General features: G+C 33.9%; 1 protein-coding gene across 9 annotated transcripts in view; it reads right to left on the bottom strand.

Moving 5' to 3' along the window:
* Positions 1–823: 823 nt before the first annotated feature.
* Positions 824–27,943, bottom strand: part of LOC114281515 (uncharacterized) — a 44,892-nt gene continuing 17,772 nt past the window's right edge. For 3 of the 9 annotated variants that reach the window (XR_014332741.1, XR_014332738.1, XM_082874377.1), the window contains 2 exons: positions 9,923–9,980; positions 8,845–9,827 (listed from right to left, as the gene is read on the bottom strand). Coding sequence is in view for 3 of the 9 variants with exons in the window: in XM_082874377.1 (XP_082730503.1) it covers positions 9,796–9,827; positions 9,923–9,980 (90 nt within the window). In the remaining 6 variants the exon portion in view is untranslated. Of the gene's footprint in view, positions 1,139–8,844; positions 10,010–17,124; positions 17,603–27,943 lie in introns of those variants that run through there. The other 6 variants (XR_003635935.2, XR_014332733.1, XM_082874376.1 and 3 more) reach the window with 5 other exon arrangements.

Below are 27,943 nucleotides of genomic sequence, written 5' to 3'. Positions count from 1 at the left end.
AGCAAAATATAATACTCAAAATTTTGAAGCACACAGAATTTTTTCTCTTCAAGTTCTTGATTTTTCTCCATACACAACACTTTTATTTATACCAAAAAATATACTTGTTGGAAGACAAGACGCTTCTCGACAGCATATCTTTTTTTTTTTCTTAGTCCACTTTTCCTTTGTCCAACTTTTACACATTTTCTTTGTCCACTTTTTTCTTTGTCAAACATTACACATTTTCTTTGTTCACTTTTGCAGGCAAGTCATCATAATTTTGAGTATAAAATTCAATTCACACTCATATATATATATATATATACATATCAGATAATATATATATATACCCCTCTTAAAAGTTTTGTAATTATTGAAGAGATTATAAATACACTTAAATAAAATAAAAATAACCAAACTTCCCATGTGAGTATATCAAAAAGAAATAATTCATTAATATCACATTTGTAAAAAAAAAAAAAGATTAATCAATTTTAATTTTGACAAAAAGTGAATAGTGACCAGTCAACCAATCAATCAATTTTGTCAAAATAATATAACTAATCAATTTTAAATTTGCCAAAAAGTGAATAGTGATATTTTCAAAAAATTTCCATTTAAATAATATTTTTAACAAATATATCATACAACCTATATTTTAAACAGATTATATTTTGTGTCAAATAATATAGAGTATGTATAAAAAAAATTCGAATTTTTCAAATAATCTTTTAGACATCATCAAAATTAAACAATATGATTAACAACCCGCAACTGTAACACCCCAAAATTATAATTATAATTATAGATAACCTCATAGCCCATTCATTAAGACAATATTAGCAAAACATTCTCTTTCATTAATTCTTTTAATGTAGTACAAAGGTGACATCACATGCATTAACACATTCATTGACCCGAAGCTATGAATATACAGCATGTGATGGATATACATAGGACAAAGAAGAAAGGAGAAGTTCTTGTCCAAAGGGTTATATATTTCTAAGACGATACTTGGTTATAATAAAAGTGGGTTAAGCCCAATACAAATAAAAAGTCGGGGTTTGTACAAAAGATATTTACAACACAAATAAATGAGCTTTCAACTCTAAGATCCTCCCATGCTAAGTTCTTAGCGGAGGCATACCATCAGTACCTGAAAGTTGGTTTCCACATAGAGTGAGCTAAAACCCAGTAGAGATTATTTTAATACACCGCATGATGCTTAACAGAGTCATATGGTGAATGCACATGAATGCCATTTACCAAAATGTTGTATTTTCCTCTTTCAAAATGATACAATGCCATGTTTATAAATCAATTCATAAACCGATACTTTTAAATCAAAAAACAGGGTAGTTGATACACAATACTGGGAATCTCTAGGTATGTATCTGCCAATAGGCTATACAACCACTATCAAAGCCATTTTACCGGCACTAATCGGAAGGATCAACACCTAACTGCACGGGTTCCTAGACTTTCACCAAGGATACGCAGGCCAACATAGATAATACCACAACCACATTTCCTAACCAGACTCACCAAGGTATTCACTAATTTTTTTTTTCAAACGATACATTTTCAATGTATAAATATGAAACGATATTCAATGCAAAATGTATGAGTAGTTGGTTTCAATTAACCTAATCCTCATGCAATTTCTACAATAATCAAAGCTATCATCCACTAATAGCCCAAAACAAATATCTTTATACAAGAAATAAATTATAACTAACAGAAAGAAACTTCGAAATTTCAATATAAGAATAACAATACATATTTCATTCCACTTTCCAACTCAACAAGAGTCCAAACATATCCCCATCATTCATATCCATATTCAAAAACAATGATTTCTAAGATTTTCTAACAAAATATCTGTTTCCTTTAAAAATTCATTTAGAATAGAGATTTTCAAGATTTCAACTCAATTCATCAATACAATTATTCCCACAGCATTTCTTATGAACTCATTTGAAAATCCCTCTTTTATACTCCTAAAATCAACCCAAATCAAATCCTAAATCAAATTCACAACTCCCAAAAAACTACTCTTTTCAAGAAACACATAATAAGATTAAATACCATACAAGATGCTAAAGAAATCCCTATATCAAGGTATGAAGAGAATATGAATAATTTCCAAAAATTTGACGGAGACCAAAGCTTGAACTTCTCCGATTAAAACGTTTACCTCTACGAGCTCTACACTTTATCCTAAAACACCAGGATGGTGAGATTAGCGGATTAGGGTGTATGGGAAGATTTGTGTGAAATTTTAAAGAGAGAGAGAGAGAGAGAGAGAGAGAGAGAGAGAGAGATATTGGCTAGAGAGCTTTTAGAGATAGAAAAATCAATATGTAAAAAAAAAAAACCTCTTTTCCCCGTACCTTTATACGCACAGATCGCTCGAGCGAATAAACCAAACTCCTAGAACATCAATCCTACTGAACAAATCGCTCGAGTGAAGAATGCCCCCCTCTTAGAAGTTCAGACTTGAAAACACAAATTCTGGGAGAAAGGAAAGACTGCTCGAGCGAAGAAATGACAGCTGGAGTGAACTCTACAAGACAAAATTCATTTAAAACACTAACTCCCAATCTGTTCAAAACCAAATCTAACAACTCCAAACAGCCAATCCCAATTAACAAGAAGACAAAAAGGAGTATAAACAACAACAATAAGTACCAGATCCCGAATCAAAGAATATAAAAGAGTCGAGTCTTAACCCAAGTCACTATAGCAACCATGCGGGTTGAAAAAATTGGACCTACAACCGCCCGCAATGCGGTTTGCGATTTGTGTGAGGGGTCAATCGGGTGTACAGGTGGGTGCATTTGGTTGTGCGGATTGACATTTTATTATAACCACAATAATAATAATAATAATAATAATAATAATAATAATAATAATAATAATAATAATAATAATAATAATAATCGAGCTATTCATGAAGCTCAATAATTTGTAGCTCATTCAAACTTGTTCGATTACTAAACAAGTCAAACTTGCGCTTTACTTTCAAGCAATTTTTATTTGTAAATTTACAAATAATTAATACATTGCTTATTGCTTAAAGGAAATTGATAGGATGAACACACTTTTATAAGCGTTAAGAATTGTTCAAGTATTCTTTCTTTCTTTTTTATTTATTTATTTTATTTATTATGTGGAACAACCACAGGTACTTAAATATACATATATATATATATATATATAAACAAACATTATTTGGTCTTAAGTTTTCATTTCTTTGCATAGCACATTGTTTTTTTAGTACTTATAGGCACAAAGACTTCATATAAGTGGGAAAAGATAATGAAGTTGAGATAAAAAGGTTGGAGAAAATGAATAACCCATGTAGGAGGTTAGAGAATTTTTATTTATTTAATAATGCGGGCGGATTGAGTGTAACCCGCACGCCCGTAACTCACAATTTTATCTGAAACTCAACCTACATCCAACCCTACCTATCTCTCGATAACACCCAATACCTTGCAGTTAGGGTGGGATTGGGTGAAACTGGCATGTTGACTTGTAAGATGAAATATCATTTGGCCCCTCACACTTTTAAGCGTTTTTCAATTTGACCTCCACATTTCATATAATATCAATTTGACTCCTACCATCAGATTCTGTTTACAATTATATTGAATTTATTGACGTGACACCAAATTTCATTTGGAATGAATTTTATTTTACCCTCCAAATTATACCTTAAAAATCTATTAGCCCTCCAAATATTAAAAATAATAATAATAATATTTAATTAATAAATTTTTATCTCAAAAATGAAAAAATTAAATAAAAAATTGAGCATTAGTCTTGTTGAGTATTCTTTAGACAATAATTGAATTTTAAAAAATTTTTCCCATTCAATTTTGAAATTACTATTAGTCGATCAATTCTGTTAAAATTAATTTGGGGAATAAACTAGTTACAATTGCGCATGCGCACACACATAGAGTAGCCAATAAATTTTCAGCTCAATAAGTTTCTCCAGGACCAACTCAAGATAATTTGAGACTTATGAAGCACAAGAAGGGGTATGAGTACTGGTACTAGTACAATACGAGCACGTCGATACAATAAAATCCAAAAAAAGTAGGGTACAAATACGGCTTGATACATTTGTAAAAAAAATATTTATTTTTAATTTAGAGTAATATAAAAATTGATTAATAGTTTAATTTGTCGAGATCCAACATACAATTGATATTTATTGCCAACAGTACAGGTATAAGATAAACCAAAATTAAATGTCATTATATTAAATAACTTACAAACCATAACTTAATTTTAAAATCATACTAAGCATAAATCTTAAATGAAAAAAAAAAAGAGTCTAGTAAAAAGAATTTTATCTCTGAAGTAGAAGAAAATATTATTTCGATTAAAGTACCACAAAGTACATATGCAAAAATATCATACGTCGATAAGTACCCAATACAAGTACGATATGTTTGTCGAAGTATCCATACTTTATAGTTTCCAGATAATTCTAAATGAGGATTTATATGTATATATATATATATATATATTGCAAAGCATATATTAATTTAATATTAATTTTTTCATTATTGAGATAAAAAATCATTTATTAAATATTTATATTTAATTTTTTATATTTGGGAGGCTAATTGATTTCTAAGATATAATTTGGGGGTAAATAAAATTTGGTGCTATGTTAGCAAGTTCTGTTTGATTGTAATCTGTTTGATTGTAAATGAAATGTGACGGCAGTAGCCAAATTGATCAAAATTTTGAAAGTTTGGGGGGCAAATTCGTATTATACAAAGTCTAAGGATCAGATTGAAAAATGCGTGAAAATTTGGCGGACAAAATAATATTTCTCGACTTTTAATGTTGTCCAAGCAAAGCTTTGGTAATTAGTTCATAAACTGACTCTAGCAAATTTATCTATCTATTTATTTATTTTAATATATAAAGTGAAGACACTAGCAAGTTTGTGTCTCATATTTTGGATTTTCCCAAAATATCTCTATAGTTGATTTCTTTATAATTATTCTTATACTATTATGTTTTTTTCAATTACACACGCTGCAATCCGCTAATTTATTTATATTAATAAATTTTCTATAAGTAAAAAGGGCTGTAGCTAATCATTTGTTTGGAGCATATCACCACACTCACTAAGTTGCCTACACAACATTCCCACCAGAGGAGAGTTGAGATATTTGAGGCTAACGAAAGAATCCGGTACCTCCCAGAAGGTTTGAGAAAATGCAAGAATATAATACATCACTTTAGAACTTATATTAAACACTTTAGAATAGATTATAGATAGTTCTAATAAGGTGGTGGAAGGTTCCAAGAGAATTTCATACACTACATTAATTGTACATTCTAGAATAATTTTAGAAGGCTAGCCTCCTATATAAAGGGGAGGCCTCATTTAGCCAAATCATCCAAAGAAAGTATAGAGGGAGTATCAATGTTTAAACCAAGTGAATCCAAGAGCTTCTCTCTAGAAAATGTTTCTCTGTGTAGAAATTTCTTGTGTGTGCAAAGTTTTCCTGACTCTTTTCTAAGCAGGCTGACTAAGGTGCAAATTAAGCAAGTTGACAAACATCTAAGGTTGCACAATTTATGCTAGTAAGTGATCATATGATTAGATATATTTAAAATCTTTATGGCATTTAAGTTTGTAGCCTCGTATATATGTTTGAAATCTTTATGGCAAAATGTTCGCACAACCCTTGATCTCAACGCCTAACTAGAGGCTAAATTTTTCGACACGGACTATTGTGGAGGGAAGAGCGTTTGTGTAAGACATATATAATAGGCTCTTAGGGTTCTAGAGAAGAAGGGAAAAAAAAATAAAAAAAAATCTCACCTCCCAGGTTTTGGTCTTTAGTTGCAAACAAAAAGATATGGTTCTTGGACCATGGAGAATTTCATTTATCATTTTTGTGAAGGTAATGTTTCGATAATGGCACTGCATAGAATATTTTGAAGTTAGGAAAAAATGAGACTGAGGAAATATTTGCCAAACAAATTAGGTTTTCTCAATATCATGCCAAAAAAATATTCATTATAAATCTAGACACTTTTTTTTTGAATTTCCAAAAACTAAATAGCCTCCATTAAGGTACATCAACTAAACCGGAAATAAATCACTACTATGTTTTACTTTGCATACATCCTGCAAGTCAGATTGTTGTGATATCTTGTAATTGTTGTAAGGTGATAATTACAAAGAATATAATGGTTCTCCATTTTAAGTTAATAATCTAGAAAGGAAGACAATCAAATATCCACATGAAAACCAAGTGAGCAAAATTATTTGAATTTATCTACTCAAATTATGTCCCAATATTTTTAATCTATCTGATGTCTAAATTATTTTAACCTATCTGTCCAAATTGTCTAAATTATTTTAAATTTGCTAGTGGATAAGAGCCCTCAGTTGGATTCAAGTTTACTGTTGTGAGTTACAAAATCAAAACATCCCTGTGATACGGGGCACTTAAATAATTTGAACAATTAATCATGCAAATGCTTCAGTTATAAGATTTCCGGTTATGCTATTTCTGACTTTCCATTTAAAAAAAGTAGATTGTTGAAACTAAAATAATATTGAATGCACTCTGTTTAATTCCCAGTCAAATTTTGTACCCAAATGAATCAGAAATTCTAGTAGTTTTTTGACCTGTCATTCTTGTGCTTATCTCTCCAAATCAAATTTATCTATGCTAATATTTTTGTTTATCCATCTTAATATTTTTTGTTCTTATCTGTCCAAATTTTTTGCTTATTCAAATCGGTCATTGTAATCACTATTTGTGTTAAATTTCTGATACCAATGTAATGGTCACATGGTTATTCAACAGTTGATTTATTTTGATTCATAACAGAGGGTTTGGAAACTTGTAATCAAGCAATAACTCACAAACCCACAATTTTTCTCTTCAAAATCCAGAAATCAAACAGACTGATGTGACGATCACTTGGTACCCGCTGGAAACTGGCATTTTTTCAAAAATAAATGCTCAAAAACTTGCATTGGTAATTTTAGATGGATAGATCTAAAAAAAAAAAAATACATGCAATAAAAAAAATTCATCCAAAACAAACTACTGAATATAAAGTTATCATATGTTCAAGTTTTAACGCCATAAATAATTAAACAAATAGCTATTTGAAAGTGCATTCCCTTATGGCCTTAAAAGATTAGGACCAGGACCTACAGTTAAATAAATTTTTTTTAAAAAAAATTATGTCTTGAGCTCTTTTTTTTTTTACAATAATTTATATCAATCACGTTATGACACATTTGTTAAAACACCCATAAGTATGTTAAAACTTACTTGGATTCCAATATAATTTTTCTTTAAATTCAATTTTCTATTATTACTTGGTTTCAAAAAATACTTTTATTTTTTGTTCAAAATCGAGGATAACATGAGTTTTACGCTTCTTGTTATCTACATCAAACTCACCATTCACTTCTTCATTATTACGAGTAAGGATCCTCTAGAGTTTTTTTTTCCTAAAGTTTCCTAGAGTGGTGTGTTGTATGGTTGAGATTTAATGACAAGTCACATCAATTTTTTAGTATTAAATCTCACCCATACAACACACCACTTTAGGAAACTTTAGGGAAAAAAAACTCTAGAGGATCCTTGGTGCATTATTACAACATCAACAGCAATTTTGTGCCGTAGTTACAAAAGCATAGATATGAGAGAGAATTTGTTCACACAATATAAATAACGGTGGCACTACACGTACTAATTGGTATGCCAATTAGTGTAACATATGTCATGATATTGTTATTTCAACACTGACCCCATCTATTATACAAATTACAAAGACCTAAAACGTCTAAAATTATCTCACGTCATTTGTTAATACACTAATTAATATACCAATTGATGTATATATCATTATTCATTATTCCAGTTTATACTTTTGGTGAGACCATCACATTGATTCGACCAATGAAATATTGTGTACTATTCACATATATGTAAATAAATTTGCACTCCATCCATCTAGACTCCAAATATGAGATTTAAACCTTTACACCAAGCAGTGATGCCAATATACAGAAAATTTTACATTTACACAAAACCGCTCATATACAGAAAATTTTACCTTTACACCAAACTGCTCAGATCATTAATTTTAGATAAGACGTTAGAAAGAGAAATAAAAAATAAAAACTATTTCATTCATATTTATCTCACCTTTTCTTTTTGTCTAAATTCTTACCCAATCCAAAACCATTATTCAAACACAACCTTAGTTTTTTGCACAAACTAAATCTGTGTTTTATGGACTTTGAACTTTTTTCCCACAATAACCAGTAAATGTGTTTTTTTTTTTTTAATAATAATAATAATAATAATAATATATATATATATATATATATAAGGTTTAGGAAGAGAAATACATTTAAATTTTTCCCTAAAACCTAAACCCTTAAATATAAATATAAGTAGATTTCCAGTCATAAGAGTTTCAACATTACAATCAGTATTATGAAACCCAGTATTCCCAACTTGAGAATGGTTCCAGTACCGGCTCAACCCCCTTCTTCACAGGAAACCAAAGGTTTATCGCTTGGGTCAAGTGCCTATACATTCGCATTCAAGAAAAGTCCCTATACATTCTTACTAGACCTGACACTCAATTGGCAACACCTATTGATTTATATTTCTATATATTTATATATATAATTTGCCCCAGTGAATATTTGGGAAACATAATTTTATTTGTAGTTTAATTTTACATATGGTTGGTTCTCAATGTGAGGTTTTGCACCGTGACTAGACAAATCATCCTGGCTCCTGGCTCCTGGCTCCGCAATTTACTTGGCAGGGCAAGTGAGCAAACAAGGTAAAACTGGTGGAGTTCATCCATACAATGAAGATGGATAATAGCAGTTTTGAGTTACAATTAAAATAGGCACTAGCCAGATATACATTTAAGTCACAAATATTATGAAAAATTGCAGTGAAAATAGCAACCCTTAATATTGAGCTAAGGCAACTTATCCCTTCGGTCTGGTGAAAGCACGAATGACATTATTATAATCATCAGCTGAATGTTCGATAGAGGGCCTGCACTAGCAACATTGCTCAACCCTAGAGCCAGTCATACACTTGGGTCACTATTCCTTTGTTCACAACATTCCGAGTCCCTTATGGTGCCTTGAAAGAATTCAGAATGCTTTGGAGTGACTTCTGAGAGTTGCATAGCCTCCAATAGAAGAAGAACAAGCTGAGCACCCCAAGAACACTAAAGTAAAAACTAGGCAATGTTTTTATCCAAATACATCTCAGCACAGCGTCATAGCTAATATTCACTCCATGCACGAGCTCATCAGCTCCCTAGACTATAAAAATTGCTTTAAATCTTCTGCACATTCGGCCTTGTAGTACCCTGGTTCAGGTTTAGGAATTACAACAATCTTTATGATTCTTGAAGAAACACACCATGGCTATTCAAACATTTCTTTAGCTTAGTGAGCTTCTTTGTTGGTTTTTGTGCCCCAGCTAGAGTAGACAAACGAGCACCTGTGTCACCAAGAACATGGGAGAAGTGTAGAAGTTCCGCTAAGATGGGTTGCAATGGATTGATAACCAAGTCGTGCATCGTTGGTGATTTCATTCAACCCCAACTTCACCAAAGGACTCCAACTCTCGAGTGTGCAATATTCGATTGTTACCAAGTTAGTCAAAAACTTCTCAGTATCAGTTACTGACTCTATCCTATACTCTGGTTTTACCAATCACTGCAAGTCCACAACACTCCTGATCTGTTGATGACGGCGTTCTGTAATCATTCTTGGCTGTCCCCAAACCCTCCATTGCCTATGTGGAAGGTAGCAACTGTGTTATTAGCTCTTCATTATCATCATATAGAATGATTACCTTTCTGCCATCCTATTTTTTCAGCTGAGAAATACCAGAGTGTTCTTTGATAGGATGGTCCAATGCTCTTTGTTCTTTATCTCTTGCTAGTAGCTGGGCAAGAATCAGTAAAGGAACCTGAGCTAAATGAATATCACCAGAAAAGCACTATCAGATGATTAGTTTAAAGATTTGTCTTCTTGCTCAAATCTCACCTTGCCAATGCTTTCCCCTAGGCTAACCAAAGTACTGTGGGATCCGATAGTGGGGAGTTTAGGAAGAAGTTGATGACAAGGAAAATACAGTACAAGGGAAGGAATATGGCTCCTATAAAAAAAATAAGTTGTCTAGCTTCCTCACTTATTTATGTCCAACTTTATTCTCCTTATCTTGGGAGAAAGAAGACTAGAAAAGTTGACAAAAGACCTCTCGTTAAGTGGTATAAAGGATGAGGATTAGCCATTAAAGACCCGAAGTTGAATAAAAAAGCCTTGCATGGTAAATGGTTGCAGGGATACTCCTCTGAGGTCAATAATATCTAGAAGAAAGTGGTTGTTTAGAAATTTGGGGCATCTAGGGTCCTTGAGATATGGGGGTGTGGATAAGAATTATGAAGGTATGAAATGACTTTCAGAAGTTTACCTCTATCAGAGTGAGATTTTGTCATCATGATTGTAATGAAGAACATGGAAGGAAGTAAAAATGGCAAATATGAAATTTCACATAAAGCATGTTTAAGGGATCATGAAGCAAGTTTTTGAATAATTTTTGGAGTTTTATTTGTGTTTATTTTAATAACTTGATATGTTGTCGATCAGTTTTTTAGTATATTAAGTCTTAACCGTTCGGGGTATTTTAGTAATTTTAATAATTGTTAAATGTTAAAACCTATCACCTACTTCACCCACTTCACCTACTCCACTACACCTACTCCACCCACGTCACCTACTCCACTTCACCTACTCCACCTACTACCTATTCTTCTCTTCTATATATAGGAATTGTAAACATAATAACATACATCAATCAATAATACATCAATTCTAACATGGTATCAGAGCTATAAGATTTAGGCCTATACTCCTTTCTTTCCGGCGGGCAGCCGGCCGACAACCTTGCCTTCGCTGCCCGCTGAAATTTTTCAACACATACCACAAACACATACCAGTCCCTCTTTTTCTTCATTCATATACTATTCCATCGTTTGCCATGGACAAAGAGTACTTTCTCAGTGCTGGTGTGCATTTCGAACCACCGCCGGTGCAAAACTGGCAGTCTCTGTTTTCATCCCAGGAGATGAATTGCTCGCCGGAGCAATCTTTGGATTGTTTCCTCAATCCCACATGGGATAAGTCAACGGACCAGTACGCAAACTTCGAGTCTGCCCTGAGCTCAAAGGTCTCATCTCCCGCGGCTTCCAATTCGTCAGTGTCCAACGACAGCTTCGAAATCCCTGAACTGATCGGAAAACTGGCCACTATTTGCAACTCCGGCGAGATCTCCCCGCAGTCCCACCCTTTGCTGGCGGCCACGGCAGCCTACATGTTCTGACGCAGTAGATCCCCGCCGTCCCCGCAGTCTCCACCACCAGCGAAAGCTTTTCCCGGCAAAGCAGTTACTTCTACGCAGTAGATCTTCATGTTCTGACGATCTATCTCCATAGCCAAGAAACTGAATCAGAAAGCACACTGCCACCTCACTCTCTCTCTCTCGGGTTAGGGAGGGAGAGGGCCATACACACACCTATTTTAAGAGCCATCCATCCACACCACACCCCAGACTCATTATTACGCATCCCACTATACTTTTTATTTATTTTATTTTATCTTTCTTCTTTCAAAAAAAAAAAAAAAAGATTCATCCCTCACTTTCTTTAAACCGCTCTTTCCCTCACATGGGCTTGTCTCCTCTCTCTCTCCTTCGTTTGATTTCAAAATTCATTATTTTTATTTATTTTCTCCAAACCACTTTCCTTATTTCTCCCATCTTTCATTTTGATTTCAAATATATTTTTATTATTTCTTTCTTTCTTTTTCTTTCACATTATTTTTTACTCTTTTTCAAATTCCATTCATACCATCTAGTTTTGCACACCAAACCATATTTTATTCCTCTCAAGGATCAACCCCGATCACAATTTTACACACAAAAAAAAAAAAAAAAAAAAAAAAAAAAAAAAAACCAACAAACCAAAACACAACACCAAAAGATTTGTTTTCTTTTCTGCAGACGGCCACCCACCGACCTCACTTCTTCGCCTATTCCGCCGGTCTTTTCTTCTTGCCTCCGTCCTGGGCGGCCCTTGACGGTGTCGGTGTTGTCTCCATGTTTCCCACGCCACCGAACACGTTCACTCCACCCTGCTCCTCCACTACAGCATTTGGCGGACCTCCAAATCGGAACATCACGGTAGCCTTCCGCTTCAGCTCCTTGTTTTCCGCCTTTAGCACACTTATCTCTGCTCGCGCATCCTTATACATGCGCTGGAGCAGAGCCAGTTGGGCGTTTAACTGCTGTACCTCATTTGTCCTACTCTGAAGCCGGTGCGACAGGTTTGTGACTGCAGTTATGGTCTCCACGCATAACTTCAATGTATACTGATTGGCCTCAATATCCGTTTGCACTGCCATTTTTTGCTCCACCGACCGCATCGGAAAGTTCAACGGAGCAAAACCAGAGATGTTTGGTTGAGGTTCACGGGCCCCCGCACCAGTTATCTCTCTTGTTGACTCGTTGAGGTCTGGAAAGAGAGTGAGCAGACCACGGGAAGAAGAGGCCATTTTCTGAGCAACAGAGTGTTACAGAGTATCTCTCTCAGAACACGAAGAGTTTTTCAAAGATTTTTAGCAAGTTTTTGTCTCAGCCTCAGCCTCAGCCTCAGCCTCTGTCTTGGTTAAATAGCCAAGGCAGCCACGCGTATCGTGCGCCGCTCGGCGCTAGACGACAACATGGGCGCGCATGCCAATCACGCGCATCGCCATAATGTCCGGCACACCTTTTTATAAATTGGGCACGCCTTTTGATGGCACGCTTTTTGAAAGATTGGGCACACCTTTTGAGGGTGCGACTCTTCCAACGGTCCGACATGACCCCATAAACTGTTCCGACATTGATTCCGGTTAGCTTCTCCATCGGTCCGGTGTGACCTCGTCAACTGTCCAGACTTTATCTGCTACAACGGTCTGCCACAACCATCCAGTGTCCTCTACAACGTTATGACACAACCATCCAGTGTCCTCTACACCGTTATGACACACCCATCCAGTGTCCTCTACAACGTTATGACACACCCATCCAGTGTCTTCACCAATGGTCTGACACGACAATACAGTGTCTCCTATCCTCTTTTATTTTATGTATTAGTCTATTTTCTTGTTTTGTTACTCTCTCCAAACTCAAGTTGGTTAGTTCCTATCCCCCTTGAGTTTGCGGGGGGCTGTTAAAACCTATCGCCTACTTCACCCACTTCACCTACTCCACTACACCTACTCCACCCACTTCACCTACTCCACTTCACCAACTCCACCTACTACCTATTCTTCTCATCTATATATAGGAATTGTAAACATAATAACATACATCAATCAATAATACATCAATTCTAACATTAAATATGAGCAGCTTTTTTTATCCCATACCATACCAACTGATACCAGTCGATATGTATTGCTTTGGCAAAATAGTACAAAGGCAGGTCAACACCATTACTGCTATTATCAGTGGATTCCAACAAATTTCGCACATACCAGGTAATGTCAGCTGATATTTACCGTATCGCAATCCATTTGGTACTAACTAGTCATGTGCTTTTAATAAAACTTCAAGCCCTTCTCTTTTCACGTGTTTATATTCGTTACCCTAAGTTAAGGCAGCTTCTAAATGCATCCCAAAAAGTTCTTTGGACATCTAATATTTTTTCAATTTTTTTAATACCATTATACCCTTGAGTGGAATTACATAAGAACACTAAAATTCATGTCTCCCTACACCCACCTTCAGCCACCAAATTCTCCACCTCCATCCAACACCAACACTGCCTCCTACCATAACTCTAGTCCTTACCTCTCCCTTTCCTGCCACTCATAGTCCTTCCCCCTCCGTCCCTCCCCTGTCACACCCCAGGCCCACCCATTCCCATTCAAAATGCAAATTCCAAATTGATCAAGAAAATGAATACATAGATACCCAAATGTATATATGTATACATAGATGTATGATATGCATATGATTTTGTGTTAGTTACATGGCCATTTTATTTAAAAAATTACTTTCCTTTGCTTTGATTTGTACGATTGTTTTAGGTTAGGATTGTGTTGCTATAGAGGTCATCGATGTGTGTGTGTGTGTGAGAGAGAGAGAGAGAGAGAGAGAGAGGAGGGGGGTAAGAAAAGGGAAAGGGGTGACAAAGGATTAAGGGAAGGGGATGGGGGTCGCGAAAGTGGGGCGAGGGAGAAAGGGAGGGGCTTGAGCATGGTTATCAGAATCCCGATCCAGATCGTAGAATCTTAAGATCCCAAGACTCTAGTTGGGCTAAACAATCCGGATCGCACTAGGATCGTAAATTTAGTAGGATCTTAAAGTGATTACGATCCTAGTCATAAAATCATGTAGAATCGCACTACAATCCCGATTCAACTACGATCCTAATCCTACCCAAAAAAAATCTTATTATTTATTTCTTATATATGTATGTATATATGTATATCTATATAAGAAATTTGACTATAAATTCTTTCTACAAGCATCTCTTCGAATTTATGATAACATAAAATATGCATTATATCAAATTAATCATTTTTCTTTAGTGATTTACAATTATTTAACATACATTATCATTATAGATAATTTATCATTTTATTTTACATTAAAAATAGATTCTTACGATCCTTGATCCGATTCTATGATCCATGATCCGATCCTACGATCCAATCCACAAGTCCCTCCCAACGATCCTACCTAGGGTCCCCATTTTAACAATCTTGGTTAAAAGTAAAGAAATAAAATAAATAATGCTAAGTATTGCTTCAACGATTCATCAAATTCATTTTGCACTTAAGAGATTCAGAAATTTTGTACGAGTTTTCTGGCAATATGCACCTATCAAATGTGGTGCAATATTTTGTAGTGATCCTTCAGCAACTTCATTTTCCACATAAGTTAATATTGACTAGGGCTTGAATGAATTGTGGAAAGTTTTTCCCCAAACATCAATAGAAATATTTCATAAGGAAGATATATCTTGTTTTTCTTGTTTACGTTTTCGCAACTAATTAGATCCTTTCTTTCTGGTCTAGCTTCTAATACCATTTTGTTTTAGAACAAAAAAGAAAAAAAAAAAAAAACCCTAATGTTAAGTTTCTACATCTACCTATTAAAAATTCACCTAAGAAGCATAGACACTTTTAAGAAGGTGGCTTGTTTTGTCTGATCCACGAAGCTACCTTGGAAGGAGCCTTGGTGCACCACAAAGCTTTCCAAGGAAAGACACCTTCCCTTTTCCCATTCATACCTTGATAAAACGATGTCAATGAGAAGACCCCATTCGAAGAGCCATTCCAGACCAAGGAATCCGCCATCTTAGTTTTGAATGGGGTGGCTCGAGAGCAATCCAAAGAATGGCTCAACCGATTTGACTTCCCCATCTTGGAGGGATCTTCTGAACGCCAACCTCGTATGAAGCATGGGTACTTTGACAAACAGGTTGTATCCGTACTGGGTACTTATTGGGTACTGGTAATTCGTGCGATCGTTCTGTATATATACCGAGTACACGAAATACGTATCTAAATTTTTTCTTATTAATTTTTGACATACCTAGAAATACGTACCTAGATCTACTCAAGTTGTACCCTAGCTCAATCGAAACATTATTTTCTTCTAATGTAGAGGTTAATTAATTTTGGTGGACTTATTTTTTATTTTTATGCTTTGCATAATTTTAAAAGTAAGCTATGTGTTATAAGTTATTTTAATATGATGACATTTGATTTTGGTTTATACCTTTCCTTTTGGCATTAAATGTGAATTATAGGTTTGATCTTAAGAAAGTAAACCGTTAAACTAAATTTGGGATTACTCCAAATAAAAAATAAATATCTTTCTCACAAACATACCCAATATAAGGAACTTTTTTGTTAGATTTTACCGCATTGACGTACTCTCGTACATGTACTTTATAGCTTATGAAGCATGGGTACTTTGAACTGTGAATTTTTTAATTCTTCGCACAACTTTAGGAAAACATACTGATACACGTGTTTTTATTTCAAAATCACATTCAGTGAGGTTCAAAATGCATTTTAGTATTTTCGTTTAGTTTCAAAACAAGATTCAATACATACATATACCACATTTTATATTTGTTATAATTTGCTATGGAGAATTTTCCTATTGTTGGATTTATTTAATTTTCTTTGCTTTAGTAATTATACTTACGGATAACTTCCAATTTGTTAAGAAAAAGCATTTAGCATTTAGTATAATAATCTCATAAACATAAGTTCAAAATACAAATAATAATATAAAAATACATAACATAAAATCTAAATTTTGTTCAATAAATTTAACATAAGAGAAATAGATATAAGTTAATATTCAAATATAATTAAGAGAAAAAGTAATGAAATCTTATAGAACTAGAAGATTGGACATTCAAAACATATATAGATAAGATTTTTACTTAAGTTCTATGCAACTAGAAGATAAAAAGAGAAAATTGTATTAATATTACATGCAAAATTTATTAAAACAAAAATTAAAATATAGAAGCTCAGTGCCTTTATCTAACGGTTGCAGCCGTTATGGTTGTAAATTTCTATCACACCGCTATAGTGGTTGTAACAAGTGACAGCCACTACCACAACCGTTACGTAACGGCATTACATAACGGTTCCAATTGCTTTTTAAAACTTTGGATGCACTCAAGTTAGCCCAGGATATCCTACGTATAAATAAAAATTTTAAAAAAATATTGGTTTTTATTATTTTTTTGATTTCAAAATTAAGCAATGATTGGTAAGTTATTTAATTTAATATAATGGTATTTAATCTTTGTTTATACCTTTATTTATTTATTTTTCTAACACCTACTTTTTTTTATTTATTTTTCTAGCACCTACTTTTTTGTAAAAAGATTTTTTACCATATCAACGTACCTCCCACCACCTCCGGCCACTACCCAAGCTAACTAATAGTTTAGAGTAACAAAACAAGAAAGCAACAAAAACACATACAACAAAACAAGGCACACAAGATTTAATACACAAATGCAAACATATATATTGAAAATCAATCATTCCCAACAATCCACTTCAATTAGCATTACTCAACCAAACAACGCACCATTGATAAGTATTACAAGAGTAGGAAAAATGAATAAGTGACTAAATCCACTATGATTTTTGAAAAATCAAAGATTTATTATTACACCTACTTAAGTTATGGATGGCTTACCTTTACAGGTGAAAAGCTATAGGTTAGTCTCTACAAATTATCTCCATCAAATTCTTCACAGTACTAGTCATGCTGAGACAGATAGTACATTCACAATTACAATATCTCCGAAAGTAAATAAACTAGCTGTAAAATAAAAGCAAAGAAAAAATAATACTCACTGAAATTCCTTTGTACAATTGTAGAAATAGTACACCACCCCAAAAAAGATAATAGGCAGGCACTGCTTCAGGAAGTATTCTTTGAAAGGCGTCCTCGATGTCAATGAACCTAACATCGGGATACTACAACAGAAAATAATAACACAAATAACATAACATATTTATAAGAAACAACTACTTATAAATAACTGCATAAAGAAAGTTTAATATTGGTTAACATACATTTTTTACACAATCAGAATACATGTTCCTCATATAGGAAACGACACCTTTACGTGACTCATAGATACTTGTAGATCGATAGAAAGTTCTCACAACCTCGAGAAATGACGCATTCCCAATTTTTGCCTGTTTTGTGTTCCAATCAAAGTAAGGGCACCCCACATCAAATACGACTGACTCACATTCCGATTGATTCTTTCTCCGTATCGTGTCAACTTTAATGCAAAACATGTATCGCATGTTTCCGTCCCAAAATATGGGATTGCAATACATGTAATACGCAAAATGCTTGCAATTTGCATCACATAAAAACAATAATACGTGTATATAAATACTTTATTTTTGGGGATTACAGACAACATTTGCATACCTTAGAGACTCCAAATTATCTGCAGGAAAATATCTTGATTGAACCTCTAGTGGCATCAGATCCCTCAATTGAAGAAATAAGTTCATGGCAACTGAGTGTCTAGCTTTAGGACACCTCTTCGCAGCTGATTTTACAAGATCCACGAATGCAAGAATATATTTTTCAATCCCTACCGTCACATCAGCATGTTCTTGGAAATTGAATAAAGTAACACGATTTTCATTATCAATTGAAACTTCATGGAGTAAATTTCATTGGTACTTCTCATCTTTATGCAACATGCATAAAGTTCCAATAATATCACTACCTAAAACAAAATTCAAACAACAATTGGAATATGAACACTAAAAGCAATTTATAGAATAGGTGAAATAAAAATATCTTATATCGCAGTCACACAAGCAACAATAAATCAACCGGCTGGGAACATGGCAAAGAGAGGGTGCCAACATGGCGCTTATTGCCCAAGTCAGTGTTATTTAGGGAAAGAGGAGCCACGGTCTTTTGGAGCCTACCGTTTGATTTATTGTTGCTTGTGTGACTGCGATACAAGACATTTTTATTTCGCCTGTTCTATAAATTGCTTTTAGTGTTCATATTCTAATTGTTGTTTTAAATTTTGTTTAATGTAGTGATATTATTGGAACTTTATGCATGTTGCATAAAGATGAGAAGTACCATGGAAATTTACTCCATGGAGTTTCAATTGATAATGAAAATCATGTTACTTTATTCAATTTCCAAGAACATGCTGATGTGACGATAGCGATTGAAAAAGATATTCTTGCACTCATGGATCTTGTAAAATCAGCTGCAAAGAAGTGTCCTAAAGCTAGACACTCAATTGCCATTAACTTATTTCTTCAATCGAGCAATCTAATGCCACTAGAGGTTGAATCAAGATATTTGCCTGCAGATAATTTGGAGTCTCTAAGGTATGCAAATGTTCTCTGTAATCCCCCTTAAAAAAGCATTTACATACACGTATTATTGTTTTTATGTGATGCAAATTGCAAGCATTTTGCGTATTACATGTGTTGCAATCCCATATTTTGGGACGGAAACATGCGATACATGTTTTGCATTAAAGTTGACACGATGCGGTGAAAGAATTAATCGGAATTTGAGTCAGTTGTATTTGACGTGGGGTGCCCTTACTTTGATTGGAACACAAAACAGGCCGAAATTGGGAATGTTCCATTTCTTGAAGTGGTGAAGAACTTTCTATCAATCTGCAACTATCTGTAAGTCACATGAAGGTGTTGTTTCCTTTATGAGGAGCATGTATCCTGATTGCGTAAAAAATGTATGTTAACCAACATTAAACTTTCTTTATGCAGTTATTTATAAATAGTTATTTCTTATAAATATGTTATGTTATTTGTGTTATTATTTTTTGTTGCAGTATCCCGATGCTAGGTTCATTGACATCGAGGACGCCTTTCAAAGAACACTTATTGAAGCAGTTCCTATTATCTTTCTTTAGGTGGTGTACTATTTCCACAATTATACTGAGGAATTTCAGTGAGAAATTATTTTTTCTTATCTCTTATTTTACAGCTAGTTTATTTACTTTCGGAGATATTGTAATCGTGAAGGTACTATCTCTCTCTCAGCATAACTGGTACTTTGAAGAATTTGATGGAGATAATTTGTCAAGACTACCCTATAGTTTTTCACCTTTAAAGGTAAGTCATCCATAGCTTAAGTAGGCATAATAATAAATTTTTGATTTTTGATTTTAAAAAAAAATCATAATGGATTTAGTCTCTTTTTCACTTTTCCTACTCTTGTAATACTTATCAATGGTGGGTTGTTCGGTTGATTAATGCTAATTGAAGTGGATTGTTGGGAATGCTTGATTTTCAATATATATGTTTGCATTTGTGTATTAAATCTTGTGTGCCTTGGTTTTGTTGTATGTGTTTATGTTGCTTTCTTCTTTTGTTACTCGGTGAACTATTAGCTAGCTTAGATACCGGTCAGAGGTGGTGGCAGGTATATATCGGTAAAATCTTTGTTACAAGGTAGGGTACAGTTCGGTATGTTTGTAAGAAAAATAAAGGTATAAACAAAGATTAAATACCGTCATATTAAATTAAATAACTTACCAACCATAACTCAATTTTAAAATCATACTCAACACAAAAAATAATAAAAAAATAAAACCAATGAATTTTTCTTTTATATGTAGGATATCCTGGACCAACTTGCTCGCACCCAAGGTTTTAAAATGCAGTCAGAACCGTTATGTAATGTCATTACATAACGGTTGTGGTGGTTACCGTCACTTGTTATAACCGTTATAGCGGTGTGATAGAAATTCACAATCGTAGCGACCACAACTATTAAGTGAACGTCGTAACGGCTGTTACAACTGCTACGCTTCTATATTTATAATGAACTTCATTAGATCAAAGGGTTGACATCACATTTTTAAAAAATGAAAAAGTCTAGAGTCCCAGACTTCTTTATTTTTGGGTGGGTAAGAGTCCAAGATAACCACCCAAATTTTCTGGATGGATTATTGTGTGGTGAAGAATTTCAAGAGAAGTCCTTGAAGAGTCGAAAGAAAAGGGTCCCAACTCTAAGGAAACTTGATGGTGGAGGGATGAGTTTTAAGTAGTAGTAAAGACGAAAAAATAGTGCTTTAAAAAGTAGTAGAATGATAGAACTGAGGAAAACATTAAGAGCTACAAATTGGCTAATAAGGAGGTTAAAAAAGTAGTGAAAGAGACTAAGTTGAAAGCTTATGATGACCTATACACTAGACTAGATAATAAGAAGGGAGAGAAGATAACATACAACCTTGCTAAGATAGAGAGAAAAACAAGAAATTTTAATCAGGTTAAGTAGAACTATTTTGAGAAGTTAAATGAGGAACATCGAGGAAGGTCAAAAGGGGAGGAATTAGCCAGTAATAAAGAAAACCAAGACTACAGGTTCTCTCGCAAGATTAGAAACTTTGAAGTGGAGATAGCACTTAAGAAGATGAAATTGAATAAGGCTTTAGAACCCGATGATATCCCTATTGAAGCTTGGCAATGTTTGGGAAAGAAGGGGATTGCTTGGTTGACTAGGCTATTTAACAAGATTTTATTAACTCGAAAACAGCCAGAGAAATAGAGGAAGAGTATTTTAGTGCCAATCTATAAGAATAAAGGAGACGTCTAGAATTGCATCAACTATAGAGCAATCAAGCTGATATGTCATGTAATGAATGCGTGGGAGAGAGCGATGGAATGCCGATTATGAGATTTAACAGAGGTATTAAAGAATCAATTTGGATTTATGCCCAGTAGGTCAACAATAGAAGCGATCTATCTTTTGAAAAGAGTAATAGAAAAGTATAGAGAGAAGAAAAGAGACATTCATATGATTTTTATCGATCTTGAGAAAGCATATGATATAGTGCCTCGGGATGTAATATGGTGAGTATTAGAGGAGTAACAAAAGGCTATATTAATGTGATTAGAGACATGTATGAATGTGTGGTGACCAGTATTAGATCGCCGGCTGGAGACAAGTGAATTTCCAATTACTGTGGGGTTACACTGAGGATCAACCTTAAATCCTTATCTTTTTGCTTTAGTTATGGATGAGTTGGCGAGAAATATTCAGGATGATATGACATGGTGTATGCTTTTTGCATATGATATTGTGTTAGTAGATGAGACTAGAGAAGCAGTGAACACTAAGTTAGAGACTTGGAGAGAAGTACTTGAATGTAAAATATTTAAGATAAACAAAACTAAGACAAAGTACATGGAGTGTAATTTTAGTAACAGTAACAATGGAACAGAGGAAAAGTGAGGATTGAGACCCAAGAGCTACCTAAGAGTGAACATTTTTGTTATTTAAGATCGATTATCACAACAGCTGGTGAAATTGATGTGGTCCATAGAATTAAAGGCGGGGTGGTTTAAATGGAGGAGTACGTGTAGAGTACCGTGCGATAAACGAGTACCTACTAGACTAAAAGAAAAGTTCTATAAAACGGCTATTAGACCAGTGATCTTGTATGGGACGAAATGTTGAGCAACTAAGAATTAAAAAGTAGATAAAATGAGTCTTGATGAGATGAGGATGCTAAGGTGAATGTGTGGCAAGACTAGAAAAGACAGAAATGAGAATATTTGTGAATAGGTAGGAGTAGTACCGATAAAAGATAAGTTGAGAGAGAATATATTGAGATGATTTGGTCATAGACAACGGAGACCAAAAAAAGCAGTAGTGAAGAGATGCGATATAGTGACGGTAAACAGAAGTGTTAGGAGACGAGGCAAACCTAGATTGAGGAGAGCTAGTATAGTAAATAGGGAGAATCTCCTTAATTTGACTAACCAAATGGCCATTGATAGAGTCGAGTGGAGAAAAAAGATTCATGTAACCAAACCCATTTGATGGGACTTAAAACTAGGTTTGGTTTGGTTTGGGAGATTGTGTGGTGAAGATTAAATTTGTATAGTGTGGGATCTATATGTAGAATAAATTTGAACCATAAGATAATAATTATGGATACTTTCAGGGTACTTAAGTCTGGATTTGTAGTATTGCTGTTAAAAAATTAGGCAAAATAGAAAAAGATGTGTGCAAAATAGAAAAAGATGTGTACCTCACATACATCCTTTCTTTCACATAAAAACTAATTATTATTTCATCCTTGAGAAGGGCATTAGTCTCATTTTGCTGGAGCGATTAGTAGCTCCATGGTGGTGGGGATCAATTGCTGGCAAGGTATCCCAACCATTGTGTTAAACAACCCTCCTTTCCAAAACTCTACAAAAAGTTTATGATCTTGTTTCATACTTTATGTGAGATTTTTTTGAGTGATTTTCTTCCAAAAAAGTCTTCATTACACATCATTGCATTGTTCTATCACCCAGGAATCGATTGGTAATTTAAGGCGTTTGAGAACAGAGATTAAGGCCCTTTTTTGGAAGATAGCTTTGGGCTAAAATAGCCAATAAAGACAAAATGCCACATCCAAATCATAATCATTTCACTTTGTCTCTCACAACTATCAAATCAATTACAAAAAAACTAGCCAACTTCCCAAACACAACTTTTTTAGCTAGGCTAAAATAGCCGAAAAGCCAACTAAAATAGCCAACTTCCCAAATGAGCTCTAAGGCATGGATTTTCGTGGTATCTAGTGGATCGAGAAGGTTGAGTAGGTCAAGCTGTGCTCATGGAACTTCTTCAAGACGTCAAAGGAGGCTGAACCTAGGTGATTGGTTGTAAGTCCTTTGTCCATGTCTTGTACTCTAGATTCATTTAAAGAATTTTGTTTGGTGTTGGGGCCATGGTTTTTTTCTCTCTAGGAGATTTTTCCAATTGGGCTTCCCACGTTACTTATTGTGCTGTTGCATTGAATACTATTTTGATTAATTTAGTTCACAGCAATTTAAAATTGGGAACCAGTTTAAGTAATCATAATTTTGTGACATTGGCCTATTCACCACCCTCTAGGCACAATATATTCGAACTCCAATTATTCAATTGGTATCAAAGCTTTGTTGCTCATTGACTTAGCTTAGCTACTGGAGTTGATCTTAGGTTCCACTGCAATGGAGACTGAAGTGAATAGAAGAGCAGCTTCCTATACTAGACCACCTTTGTTTACTGTGAGTACTTATCCCTACTGAAAGCCTAAGATGAAATAGTTTTATATCACTTGGATGTGGAATTTGGGTTCGAACCACCTACACACTATGATTTAAGAAAAAAATTGAAGACACTCACACAATGGAATACAATTGATATAAAGAATATTGAATATAATGCCAAAGCACTCTGTGCTATTCTCAGTGATGTAACTGGTAGTGAGATTGAGAAAGAAGCCTGGGATATTCTTAAAATCACACACAAGGGCACAGAGACAGAAAGGCTCAAAACTGCAGATTTGACCACTAAATTTGAAGGATGTAAAACGATGAAATCTGGGACCTTTGACCAATTTTATTTTAGGCTCAATCATATTGTCAATTCAACTTTTTGGCCTAGGTGAGACTATACCAAAGGGTCGAATTGTCTGATAAGTTCTTCGACCTCTTCTAGAGCATTTTACAGCCAAAGTTACGGCCATAGAGAAAAGTAAGAAACGTAGTGACATGCAAATAGATGAATTGATATGGTCCCTACAGACTTATGAGCTGAGCATGTGTCCTTCGAAAAACCCTCAGGTAATTCTAACAAGGGTATAGCTTTAAAATCCATGAAAGAAAATAAAATTGAGGCTAATGAAGTGAGATGAAGAACATGAGGAAGATCTAGAGTTCTTTGCTAAGAAATTTGACGGATACATGAGATTTAGAAAAGGTAACAATCAAAATCAATCTAAAAAATCATAAAGCTATCAAAAATCTGGTGGGGTAAGAAAATATAAAAAGCATAAATTACAATTATAGTCCCTAAAGTTTAACAACTTTTTTTTTTAAGTCTCTAAAATATTAAATTCGAATTAATTTAGTCTTGAAGACAATATAAAAATAGAACATAAGTCTAAAGGTTATATAAAATTGTGATCATTCCCATATTTTAATTTATTGTTAACTTAATTATCTTCTACATGTGTTTTTATAATTGGTATATTTCTCCCAGAATAATTAATTCTAATTGCTCATATAGGTCTTTTTTTATTTCTATTTTACTATTATTTATTTCATCTAATACACAATTATTCATTTTATCTACTTTTTTTGCTATTTCTAATATTATTTTATATTTCATTTCATTATCTTTTTCTTGTTCCCCCATTATTTATAATTCTTCTAGACTATAATTCCTTATATCCATTTTTTTCATTTCTTTGGTGGTATTAATTCAAAAAGATTCACTTGGAGAGTTCCCTTGTAAGGATAAGGATAGTTATATGTATTATTTTTTACAATAATTGATTGCTTTCCTTTATCTAATAATAGATGTCGAACTTCATGTATAATTTCTATTTGATTTTTTTAAAGATTTTCGTTAAATTCTTTTAATAACCTAATTATAGTATTATTTCGTTCGATAATTATTTGTAGTACAGTAATATTATTTAAATTGCCGCATTATATCTAATGCTCATATATTAATATTGACAAAACTAAGATACCAAACTCTGGTATCAATTCTAAAACACACGCACGGAGGATATTAAGTAAACAACAAATTAAAATTAATTAAAATTTGGGCCTTATAACAATTTTATATAACCTTTGGACTTCTGTTTTATTTTCATATTGTCTTCAAGACTAAATTGATTCGAATTTAATACTTTTGGGACTCAAACGAAAATGTGTTAAGCTTTAGGGACTATAGGTGTAATTTATCCATATAAAAAAGAGCTTTCAACCTACACCTAAAAACTGGGAATTCAATGTCATGAGTGTCATGGTTTTGGCCACGTGCATGCTGATTGTGGCAATGGGAACACCAAGGGTATGGATTTGAAAGTAACTGGATGATGAGAGTAATAGTTATCAAAATCAGTCTGATGATTCTGAGTCTGATGAGAGCTGTGTAAATTACACAGTTCTTATAGCTAATGTGAAAACTTCAAGACTCACAGAGCCTGATGTGTGTGAGGAAGTTGAAGTGGCAGTATGACACTGTTAAGGAAAGTGAGACTGGTAAGGCAGATTCTGACAGAGAGGCTGAAGATGCCTATAAAGGGTTGTATGATGAATGTCTGGAATTGAACAAAGGAAAAAATAATTATGAATGTCAGTCAAGAAATTAAAAAAAGAAAGGGACACTCTTTGGGCTAACCTAAATGAAAAGATAACAACTATTGAATGTCTTAATAAGTTGGTTGAATTAGATAAGGAGAGGAGTGACTTGAGAGAGAAACTGAGTAATGTTGAGTTTAAGGTTGGAGACTGGAAAAACTTTCGAAAACCAAAGACAATCATGATGGGGAACTAGAAAAGATGTTAAGTGGACAATCTGACAAAGATAAAACTGGTTTAGTGGTAATGATACAAAACAAACCAAATTTGTCGATGACAATCACGATGGGTCAAGTAGCACTTACAATCGTACTCTTGAACACCCCCCGAAAACTAAGTCTAGGAAGGAAGTTCAATTTGTTGTCAAACCCTTCCCCATGTGTCATCATTGTGGAGTAAAGGGCCACATTCGACCCTTAGTTGCAGGAATCGTGCAACTAGGTGGCGATTCTGAGTAAGAATTGCAATTTCGCGTTTCCTAGAAAGAAACGTGTAAGAATCGCGTTTCTGTGTAGAGAGAAACGCGATTCAGTCCAAGATGAAATCGTAAAGGGGAGAGAGAGAAACCTGGTCTCTCTGTCGCCTTCTCCTTCGACATCGACGTCGACCTTCGACATCACCTGGACCTGCGACATCGACCTTCAACGTCAACTTCACCTTCAATCTGCTCTCGCCTCGCAATCTGCTCACCTTCTTCTTCTTCTTCTTCTTCTTCTTCTTCTTCTCTCTCTCTCTCTCTCGTCGATTTGTGTTCTGTCTCCCCCCTCCCGTTTTTAACATATAATAAATAATATAATTTGTTATATAATAATAAATCTAATTAAATCAAATATAATTAAAAAAAATCAAATAAAATCTATAAAACAAATCATCCAATTTTTATCTTTTATTTATTTTAATGTATTTTATTATTCCTTATTTGTTATATTTTTTATTTATAATATATATCAATTAAAAATAAAAATAATTATATAAATAAATTAAAAATATTATCAATAAAAATAATACCTAAGATAAAAATAATAAATATATTTAAAAATAACTATTTAACTCACCTTTATATAATAAATATATTTTTAAAATAACTATTAAAATATATATATATATATTATCGTTCCTCGAGGCGCTCCCAACCTAAGAAACTTCTATCGGCTCACGCTTCCCTGCTCCTGCTCCCGCTTCGTGCAACTAAGATTTGACCAAATTGTCACAAGTCGAACAAGGATAGATTCTCTAAGTCTCCTTCTAAAGGTCAGTTAAATAGAGGTAGTTCTGGTAAGTCTAGTTTTTTTCACCATTTAGAGTTTGTAACAAATCAATCTAAGAACCTTAGTCATGAGGTAAATAAGTTGCCTTATTATGCTGCTAGAATTGGCAGGATAGATCATATAATAAGTATTAGTTCGTCAATCGGAAACCTACGAATAACAAAAAAGGAAAGAAAACTGGAAAGAACAACAATTGACAAAATAACTCATCTAAACCTAATAAACTAAAAGTCAAAAATGTTTGGGTTAGAAACGTGAGTTACATTGTTATGTGGTACACAATGCACTTCAAGTACACCATTATTCTACGTGGTACTTTGATAGTGGTTGTTTGAGACACCTGACTAGAGATAAGTCATTGCTTGGCTTTTCAAGAAAAATCGTCAAGGAATTATGTCCTTTGGAGATGGCAATCGTGCTCAAATCCCAAGAAAGGGAATCGTTAACGTTCTTGGTCTACCGAAATGGAAGAATGTCCTCTATGTTGAGGGTTTGAACACTAATCTCCTGAGTATTAGTCAAATTTGTGACAATGATCACCATGGGGAATTTAATAATAATGATTGCTCTATTCTTGATGATTTTAGTGCATGCATAATGAAAAATGCTAGGACTTCTAACAACCGTTAATTTGCATTATTTCTGATAAATCTCTTACTTGTAAGAGGGTAAAGTTAGACGCAGTAGAGTTGTGGCACCAGAGGTCGGAGCAAATTAATTTTGGTGATTCGTTGAAAATTGCAATGAGTTTGTGAAGAGTATAGCTGGAATGGGGAATGGTAAAGGTCAAGCCATTGAACCTTGTCAAATTAGGTAGCAAATCAAGTTCAAACACAGAAAGACTCATGAAATCACACTACTACTAAACCTCTAACTTGTTACACATTGA

Source organism: Camellia sinensis, chromosome 6 (assembly GCF_055761805.1).
Source record: "Camellia sinensis isolate YWXY chromosome 6, ASM5576180v1, whole genome shotgun sequence".
Classification (NCBI taxonomy): Eukaryota; Viridiplantae; Streptophyta; class Magnoliopsida; order Ericales; family Theaceae; genus Camellia; species Camellia sinensis.
This window is presented reverse-complemented; position numbering and strand designations above follow the sequence as displayed.